The sequence below is a fragment of the Mobula birostris genome, chromosome 2 (assembly GCF_030028105.1).
Source record: "Mobula birostris isolate sMobBir1 chromosome 2, sMobBir1.hap1, whole genome shotgun sequence".
NCBI classification, from domain to species: Eukaryota; Metazoa; Chordata; class Chondrichthyes; order Myliobatiformes; family Myliobatidae; genus Mobula; species Mobula birostris.
The window spans coordinates 14,295,790-14,306,591 of NC_092371.1; the positions used below are offsets into that span (position 1 = coordinate 14,295,790).

The window sequence follows — 10,802 nt, forward strand, 5'->3', positions numbered from 1 at the left end:
TTGCTGCTCTGCTGACATGCCTGTTTGCAGCTCCTTCCAATTTACTTAGGCCAACTCCTTTCTTATACCACTGAAGTTTCCCTTACTTCACTGAAATACTGCTACATCAGACATCACTTCCTCCTTATCAAATTTCATGTGATCACTACGGGTTTACAATGGTAAACCCAAAGGGTTCTTTGACCCTAAGCTCCCTCATTGACTCCGGTTCATTACTAACACCCAATCCAGTATAACTGATCCCCTTGTAGGCTCAGCGACAAACTGCTTTAAAAAGCTATCTTCCAGGCATTCAACAAACTCACTCTCTTGAGGTCCATTACCAACCTGATTTTCTCAATCGACCTGCATGTTAAAGTCTCCCGTAACTACATTGCTCGTTTGACGCACCTTCTATATTTCCTGTTGTAACGTGTGGTCCACCTCTCAGCCACTTTTGGGAGGCCTGTATATAACTGCCATTAATGTCCGCTTACCCTTGCAGTTTCTCAACTCAACCCACAAGGATTCAACTTCTTCTGAACCTATGTCAGATCTTTCTATTTATCTGATCCCATTTTTACCATTAGAGCCCTACCACTCCCCATGCCTACCTTCTTATTCCCCAGATGTAATGCGTAACCTTGGATAATTTGCTCCCAACTGCAACCATCCTTCAGGCACGATTTAGTGACAGCCACAACATCATACCTGCCAATCTGTAATATTGCCACAAGATCATCCAACTTATTTCTTACACTACGGGCATGTAGATACAACACCTTCAGTACTGTATTTACAGTTCATTTTGAACTCACATCCCGAATGATTTGACTCTCAGCCTGCTGCCTTCAACTAAATTCTGTCAACTGCGTACCCTTCCTGACAATCTGACTGCACGCTATCTGTACATTTACCATCCGTCCTATCCTGAATCCCTTCACTCCGGTTCCCACCAACCTGCCAAGTTAGATTAACCGCTCCCCAACAGCTCTAACAAACCCGACCGCGAGAATATTGGACACCCTCGAGTTCAGGTACAATCCATCACTTTTGAACGGGTCATAACTCCTCCATAAAAAATCCCAATTATGCAATAACCTGACACCCTGCTTCTCAGCCAGGCATTTATCTGCAAATCGTCTACCCTGCTTCTATCCTGCTGGCTCGTGGCTCAGGCAGCAATCCAGAAATTACTACTCGGTTGGCTCTGCGTCTTAGCTTTCTACCTCGCTCTTTAAATTCTCTTTTCAGGATCTCATTTATTTCCCTTCCTATGTCATTGGAACCAATATGTACCAAGAAGTCTGTCTGCTCCCCTGACCCTGGTACCTGGGAGGCAGCAGACCATCCGGGTGTCTCGTTCACGGCTAAGAACCTCCTGTCTGTTCCCCTCTCCATCGAGTCCTCTATCACGACCTCTCTTTCCTTCTCTCCCTTTCCCTTCTACACTACGATCCCATGCTCAGTGCCTGTAACCCGGTCGCAGTGGCATTCTCCCGGGTTGTCTTCCTCCACAAAAGTATCCAAAGCGGTATACTTGTATTTGAGGGGAACAGCCATAGGGGTGCTATGTTCTATCTACCTATTTTCATTTCTCCTGACAGACACGCAGCTACTCGCCGCCTGAAACTTCGGGGTAACTACTTCCCTGTAACTTCGATCAATTGTATTTTCGCTCTGCTCACATTAAGGAAGTGCCTGCAGATCATCCGGTAAACAGGGATGGAAAACTTGATCGGCAAATCTCTTGGTGATCTCTTGGTAATCGTGTCATAACTTATGCAGTGGAAAGATTGGCAATCGGCGGACACAGTGCATGTTGATTATCAGCAGGCCACCTGTAAATAGATTTGCAAGAATTTGCTGAAGAAAGAAATCCAGCTGTTCACAGTGTATATCCAAAGATTTGGAGAAGGGAACGAAGTGTAATATTGACATGTTTGTTGATTATCAGGGTTATCAGGACAGTGCAGAATGACTGAGTTGATGTTCATAGGTTACGAAAACAGGCGGGGATGCAAAATATGGAATAAAACATGGAAAACCTGAGGGGATGTGTAGAAAAATGTTCTAAATTGGAGTAGCTTTCAATGGCGAAAGGCTGAGGTCAAGAGTGCAAGTTCATGTTGAAGTTTACTGCCAATTAACAATACACATGTTCTCAAAACAACCACCTTTCCTATGAGGCCAAGGTGAAAAACACAGTAGATAAAGCTATACATATTAGATACAGTAACGATCCAAAACATGCAGTCAGAAAGTAGATATTAGCACAGGTGTCTGAGTGGCATAGTATGAAAATCGACAGGTTGAAATAAAGTGCGAAGTGAATGTTTATGTAAGGCAGAATAATGTTTGGTAATCCATCTATTTATGAATGTATTTATTTGTTTGTTTGCATTTGCACAGTATGTCTTATTTTGCACATTGGTTCTTTGGCCACCTTAGTGTTTAACTTTTCCTTGATTCTATTGTATTCCTTAATATCTACTGCGAATGCCCGCAAGTTCATGAAACTTAGGGAAGTATATGATGACTTACCGCACTTTGATAGTAAATTGATATTGAACTTTGAATTTTATCATCCCAAGCCTAGGAACACGGTCTAATTTATAAGTCTCAATTTAATAAATCCAGCGGTTTCAGCTCAGTGCCCCTCCCCCCGATGTTGATGATGAAGTAAGGTCATGGAATGTCACGGGCTGGTGGTCAGATCCTTTTCTGTTCACAGATTGCGTTCCACTGCAACCCCTTTGCACAATGACTGACCCCATTGTCTGACGTTAAATGAAATTCTGCCCAGGCCCGCTTTAGAGAATACAGAGAAAAATACTTCTCGGTTGAGAGTTACGCATTTTAGCGACAGACTCTATTCTCTCGTAAGTAAAGCACCGACATGCTCTCTGCAGGAATGATATATTCTCAGATAGGAACCGATGTATTGTCGAGTTAATTTTGGGATGGCATAGAGACTTTGTAGAAGTTTGATGTGACCTTGAAAAGTTTTGTTTTTATTAGCCATTCTGAGCAGAGACGAGAGGCCGAGTGCCACGACCACCCACACCCACTATCCCAGAGGGAAGCCGCACTCTAAAACAATGTCTAAAATAAGTTTAGCCTGAGTCTTGTCCAACGTTCTGCAGGCCTGGATATGTGATACAACTGAAGATGAAACAATCTTGAAATTAGGGGTTAAGGTTTTAAAAATCGGCACGGTGCCCATTCAAAGTTTCCGAAGGTCAGCAAGTCAATCTCCGCCCATATTCTTTCCCTGGCGCCGCCCACTCATTAACATGGCAATTAATAAACGGACCCGGAGACCCCAGTTTGTTGGCTTTGAAATCTGAGCAGTTGCCCGAAGTTTGCAGAACAACGCATGGTTCTGTCGGAATTTTTGTGCGCTCGCTGTCTGCACCTGTCCGGAGGAATGTCCCCAGCGCTGCATCTCCTGTGGCTTCTGCTGGTTCATTTACCAGGTGACAGTCGGATTGGTTTACGCACGGAATTTCCGTTAACATTGGGATTACTCCTGATTTTTATTTTGTTCCAAGTCACCCACTGGTTTTATTGTGCTTTATTGCAGATATCCACGCGGCCCCAGTGCTCAATCAGACCCCAATGTCTGGACCTGTTTCCGCGGGACAAACTGTCCGCTTGGAGTGTCGGATACAGAACGGTAATGTTGGAAGTTACTACATGAACTGGTACCGACAGCGTCCCGGGGAGAGACCGGCGTGGGTGGTAGAACATCAGCCGGACAATGATATATACCGAGGGCCGGGGATCACAGACCGTTTTCAGCCGTCCAGAGACACCTCCAGTAACATTCACATCCTGACCATCAGCAGTTTGGAGCCCCGGGATTCCGCCGTCTATTACTGTGCAGCGTGGGATAATGCAGTTGTCTTCGGTCCAGGCACCATCCTGGATATTAAGAGTAAGTGACCCCTCATTCTGTTCCAAACAATTCCTATTACACCCACTCTCATTCCCCACAGCTGGATGAAACCCCGTCCAGGGAAGTCTTGTCATATTTCTACACTGTGGGAGGTTCCATTTGTCTCAGTCTGGCAAAGAGACCGTTCAGCCCATCGAGTAAACCTTAATTAAATTAATGATCGTTTCACTTGTGAACAAATTTTTTGTTGGTCACTTTTAACCTACTTCAGTCGGTGAAACAGAAATCAATACTTTCCGACCTCTCTGTTGTTTAACACAACAGAACCCGTGGTTTGTATTTTTAGTATTGGTTTTCTTTTACTAATTTTCACAAGATACAATGAAAAGTTTGTCTTGCATACTGTCCATAAAGATCACGGGATGACAGTGCATTGACAGCTTAATGCAGAAGAAAATGTACCAAGCACACAGGAAATGCAGCGCAGGTAGGTAAGTAGCAAGATCATAAGGATGTAGCTTGTGAGGTCAAAAGTCCATCCTATCGTACTAGAGAACCATTTAATTGCCTTATTACCTCTATGATGTCAAATTAAACCAATACTTGCTGTCTACATAAACTCCATAACCTTCCATTCTCAGCACACACGTGTCCGTCTAACAGCTTTTTAAACGTCCCTATCGTATCTGCCTCCTCCACCTCATGCACCCACCACTCTGTATAAAATGTAAACATTCACCGAACTCTCCTTTAAATTTTTCTCCTTTCGGCTTAGATTTCTGCCCTGGGGGAAAAATCTTGACTGTCCATCCTGTCGCTATCTCCCATACGGTCTTGAGTAATGTTCACATTTTTTGGGGGAAATGGTTGCTACCACAAGCATGACATCTACCCTCCCTCTTCATTCACCTCCTCTGAGAACATGTTGTCGCGAATATTCTATGCGGTAAATCCTGCACCACAGAGCAAGATGTTCACCAATTTAAGTTAACGCAGTTGACAGTTTGTTGTTAAGAACCTTGTCGTTGTGATTGTAGAAAACACGGGAGAAGAACATCGCAGTTTAAAAATAATACACACTACGGGAAGGTGCTGGGTAGAAAAGAGGCCTTTCACAGAGTCGAGCGGTAATAGACCGGGTTACTAGGGTTCAGAATGCAATGTGAGTCTGAACGAGTCGTTTTCCCTCTTCCCGCTTCTCACCGGTTCACAGACCTGCTCTTTTTTTCCGTCATTTCCTCCTCAGTCACCGGATACTGAGTCTTAGATATCGATTGAGCTTTCCCGGACTCGGGACATCCCAACTGAAGGTGTAGTATTTTCAGTTATTGTCCTAAGAGTTCAAGATTTGGGAAGTTATTGGAGAACAACAAGAAACTGGTCTCACGAGAGGGACCAATCATATGGACACGGTGCGGGCAATCAGCAAAGAGACTGAGTAGTATTGAACCTGTCTTTTAACACAATGCAGTGCCGGGAGCAGAGTGGATCCAAAAACATTTTTTTAAATAAATGATGTCACGTCGTAGCCGCGCAAGGCTGCGAATAATCCGGGCAATTCTTCATTCAAAGCTTTGTACCCGAGGGATCAAATGTGCTGTTTGCTGTGTCCCAATGACTGTGTTAATTTCGGCCCTGGTGCTTCTATCTTTGAACAGTCCATGAAATAATACTGTTTCTATTCCCCTTCGTGTCCTCTCCCATACAGGTAGCGATTCTCGGGAGCCCTCAGTTCTACTGCTCCCTCCCTCTCCGGAGGAGACCGGCGCGGGTTCGGCCACTCTCTCCTGTCTGGTGAGTGGTTTTAAGCCGGGCTTGGTAGCGCTGCGCTGGAGCGTGGATGGAGTCGAGACGGAGAGCGGGGTGACAACAGGCGCCGTGGCCCTGGACACCGATCAGACATACAGGCTGAGCAGTTACCTGCGGCTAACCACCGCTGCCTGGAACAAGGGCTCGAGTTATTCCTGCAGCGTGAGCCACAGCTCGCTGAGCTCGCCGCTGCGCAACACCATCTCTTCGTCCGCCTGTGCGCAGTGAGGGTGTGCCGGCTGGTAGCACACGTGGATTGATTGTTCTTGTTTAATGCAGTGAAGCAATCATTGTGTCTGTGCAGCAGCCAATTGCAATGTACTTGTGTAGTTATGTTCGCTTATGGAAACAATCAGAATGTTTAATAATTTCAGAACAGTTGGCAATAATAATCCATCTTTTGCGACGAATAATTCTGTGTAGAATTGTCCCCACTGTGCTGTGTTTGAACTACCGCTCTGTGTGGTCTCAGGAGCGATCTCCCGTGCTGTGATTTGAACTTGTGTAACACAACTCTGAATAAAAGAGGAAACAGCGGTAGATTTATCGTGTCTTGTCTTTACTCGGCTGCTGGCAGTACGTTGGGGGGAATGGTCGTGGATAACGTGCCGTCTCGCAGCCTCAATCAGAATTACTATTAAATCGACTCCGACATATTTTTCCGCTTTTCTGCTCTCTGTGCGCTGAGCGTTCTTCGTCCGTCGGCACTCATCACCGGAGCCTTGTATTCCTCGTCGTCCTGCACTTCTGCTCTTCATTTATAACTATCCCTGTGGGAGGGAGATCAACGTTCGCACTGTCTTTCGGCCAACGTCTTACCATCACTGGGAGTGTTACACTGTACGAATATTTCCCCGTGACGTGACCATTCTCTCCATAGATTTCGTTAGTTCCTGAATGAAGGCCATCGGCCTCACTTCCCGCCCTGATACCACCGTCACCACCCGCCACACCCGCACACTAGCGTCTGTAACTCATAGTTATCTTGAAAGCTTAAGGTAAATTTGTTATCAAAGTCCGTATACGTCTTCATATGCGACCCTGAGTTTCATGTTCTTACTGATATTCACAGTAGAATAAAGGAGTACAATGGATGCAATGAAAATCTTCACACAAGTCTGAGATGCACAAAGACCAATAACCACAAATCAATAAATGGATAGATATAAAAATAGACAAATAATTAACCAAAGCACCCATAAGTAGATAAATCAATTATATTCAACCAATCATAAATAAATAAACAAACAAACAAACAGATAGAGGGATAATGGATAAATACAAAAATAATACTGAGGACATAAGTTTGAAACTGAGTCTATTGATCTTGGAATTAGTTCAGAGATGTGGTGATTAAAGTCATTCACTTTGATTCAGGGGCCTGATGGTTGAACTCTTCCTGAAACTTGTAATTCTGGATCTAAGACTGTAATTGTCAGATGGGAGAGTTGCTGAAGAGCGAAACAAGTGTGGGATGACTACAGAGACCCGGTTAATTATGTTAAACTTATATCTTGTCTGACCAATAACGTGGTATTTATAGAGGGTGTGACTGATAAGACAACTGCGAATGTTAGCTCCACGCACACACAAGAAATTCAGTACATTTCACACAAATTACGTACGGTTGCTTGACCTGCTGTTTTTTTTGTTTCAAGAATTTGGTGTAAAAATCTCACTTCGTCATTAAGGGGGTTTTTATGTTGGTTGGGTGGTGTCAAACTGTCCCTGGACCGTGCTAATCACCCTATTTATGGACTATATAGAGGAACGTGCGCGACATTGGAGAAAATAAATCCTGTCCATGAGATGGAAATCCATTGAACAATCGGGCAAATGACGCCCACACTTGGTTTACTGGAATAATTAACATTTTTAACGTTTTAAAACTGCTTTGAAAATACTGGGATAGGGAAGAGCATTATAAAACACTAAAAACAGAAAAATCAATGTACATAAATGGAATGCATTATATATTATAAAACATTGGCTTTATTTGGCATACGCAGAAACAAAAATACAGCGCAATTTGCGTCAAATCAAATCAATAAGCATTGTGCTGATGACAGATCGTAAGTGTCGCCACGCTTTCAGCGACAACAGGTATTTATTTGGCATTTATGAATTTACCTACCTATCTGTCTTTATATCTATTCATCTGACTGTTTGTCTATATGCGTAGCTATTTATTTATTTATTTATTTATTCATTCATTTAGAGATACAGTGCGTAACAGGCTCTTTATGCCGTCCAACAACCCTCGGTGTTGACCCACTGTGTCTCTCTCTCTCTCTCTCTCACTGTGCGTGTGCGATTTTGGCGGGACGATGTCTTTTTCATGCCTTTACAAGGCGCGGACGGAGAGAGGGAGACTGTGTGGCGCGCCATTCCGCAAGCCCGCACACAGACATTTTGCACTATTTTCCCCTTTATTACGATCTTGACACTCAACCCGGCTCGGATAGAAAGCGTACTCGGGATGCGACCCGACTGCGTTCGAACCCGGGAACCTCCGTTCCAGAGTCCGGCGCTGATGTCATTGCGCCACCAGCCGGCCCCACAGGACAATTTACAATAACCAGCTAACCTACTAACCGGTACTTCTTTTAACTGTGGAACAAAACCAGAGAACCTGGAGGATGATGCACCTGTCAGTACCTCCAGCAGAACTTTGTCTTTTTGTGAGTTTTCCCCCTTTTCTCTCAGTCTGTAGTTTGGTATTACCATGTGCTCTTGTTTGTTTTCATTCCCCATGTGCCCCTGTCCCCGCTCCTGCTGTACTCTGGCCCTTGTATTGCTGAGGTCTCCGCCTCTCACCTGTTTCTCATTATTGCCTGTTTTGCTGCCACTTCCGTCTCATTGTGCTCCACCTCTCATCTGCTTCTCTGTTTATTGCTGAGTGCATTTTAATACTGTGTTTTCACCTGTTTGTTGTGAGATTGCCCCTGTGAATTTTCCTGAGCCTTTCCAGCATTCGTAATGTACTCTGTACGTCTGAAAATTGACTCTGCCTGTTTTCCGATTCTGGTTTTTGGATTTCTCTGGATTATTTGATCTCTGCCTGAACTTTGACGCCGACTTTGTTTGCACCTTGGGATTTGTTACTCAATTAATATCACTGTGTGCACAGTACTGGATCTGCGATTGAATCCCTGCTCCAGCGTCCTGACAGCCCCTTAAACTCTATAACTGGCATGTGGGTATTGTAGATAACTGGAAAATTTCATGAAAATTTTCATAGCCTTTATTGAAAAGCACCTGAAATAGTCACGCACATTTGCAATAAACATTTAAACATTATGGTTTACTGAATTATAAATACTACTTGGTATAAAGCCTTAAGATTGCCCACTGGAAAGGTGAGAACTAATAACATGGTGGGGATCGGAGCCAGCCATACACCGGCATGCAGTCTGTAACCAGATTCAACAATGAAAAAAATGGTGAGATGCGCTTTCCGACAACGCCCCTTTGACCCCCCTCCCCCACCATAAGACAGGAAGTACCACAGCATTAGGACAAGGTCTATTCGGATGGGGAATAACTTCTTCCTTCAGGAAATAAGACTGCTGAACTCCCTGCGACCACACAGGTCCCATCACCTCTGGAGGATCAATAGTGTTACGTAGCTCACTTTCCGACTTGTGTCGTAAATGCACCTTATGATGAATATTAATCTTCTGGAATGTATGTCATTATGTGTTAAGTTAATGGTGGTATTACTTTCTGTGTTGTTTGTGAATTCTGCGCACTTATTGTGTACCTTGGTTCGGTGGAACTGCAGTTGGTTTGACTGAATGACTATGAACCTGAACTTGAACTTCAAGGCGTAAGTGAAGGTAAATATATTTAAGCCACTAAGGGTTATAAAGTGCTGTAATCAGTCTTCAAGATGGCCTCAGAGGCCGAAATTGTACTTACTTTCGAAATTACCTAGGGTTACCCGGAACCTTCTATTTTTCTAAGCTCCATGTACGTTCCCAGGAGTCTCTTAAAAGACCCTATCATATCCGCCTCCACCACAGTCACCGGCAGTTCATTCCATGCCCTCACCACCCTATACGTAAAAAAAAAAAATGCCCTGACATCTCTTTTGTACCTACTTCCAAACACTTTAAGACTGTGCCCTCTCGTGTTAGCAATCTCAGCCCTGGGAAAAAGCCTTAGGCTCTCAAAACGATCAATGCCTCTCATTATCTTATACAACTCCATAAGGCACCTCTCATCCTCCGTCGGTCCAAGGAGAAAAGGGCTAGTTCGCTCAACCAATTCTCATAGGCCATGCTCTCCAATCCAGACAGCATCCTTTTAAATCTCCTCTGCACACTTTCTATAGTTTCCACATACTTCCTGTAGTGACGTGATCTGAACTGAGCACAGTACTCCAGGTAGGGTCTGACCAGGGTACTACAAAGCTGTAACATGACCTCACGACTCTTAAACTCAATCCCACGGTTGATGAAGTCCAATGCACCGTATGCCTTCCTGACCACACAGTCAACCTACGCAGCAGCCTTCAGTGTCCTATGGACTCGGACCCCAAGATCCCTCTGATCCTCCACACAGCCAAGAGTCTGACCATTAATACTCTATTCTGCCATCATATTTGACCTACCAAAATGAACCACGTCACACAATTTGGGTTGAACTCCATCTGCCACTTCCCAGCCCAGTTTTTCATCCTATCGATGTCCCGCTGTCCCCTCTGACAGCCCCCACACTATCCACTACACCCTCAACCTTTGTATCATCAGCACATTGACTGACCCATCCCTCCCCTTCCTTATCGAGCTCATTTGTAAAATCACAAAGAGAAGGGGTCCCAGAACAGATCCTTGAGGCACACAACTGGTCACCGACCTCCATGCAGAATGTGAACAATCTACAACTACTCTTTGCCTTCTGTGAACAAGCCAATTCTGGATCCACAAAGCAACGTTCGTTTAGATCCCATGCCTCCTAACTTTTTTAATAAGCCCTGCATGTCTTATCAAATGTCTCGCTGAAATCCATATGCACTAGGTCTACTGCTCTACGTTCATCAATGAGTTTAATCACATCCTCAAAATATTCAATTAGACACGTAAGGCACGACCTGTCTTTGACAAAGCAA

At 44.3% G+C, this 10,802-nt stretch overlaps 1 protein-coding gene across 1 annotated transcript; it reads left to right on the forward strand.

The window, feature by feature from the left end:
- The first annotated feature begins 3,305 nt into the window (after positions 1-3,305).
- LOC140212658 (immunoglobulin lambda-1 light chain-like) lies at positions 3,306-6,231 on the forward strand. The gene is made up of 3 exons (XM_072283754.1): positions 3,306-3,458; positions 3,566-3,919; positions 5,589-6,231. The coding sequence occupies exons 1-3, from the start codon at positions 3,359-3,361 to the stop codon at positions 5,915-5,917; spliced, it is 783 nt and encodes a 260-aa protein (XP_072139855.1). The 5' UTR covers positions 3,306-3,358; the 3' UTR covers positions 5,918-6,231.
- Positions 6,232-10,802: the final 4,571 nt, after the last annotated feature.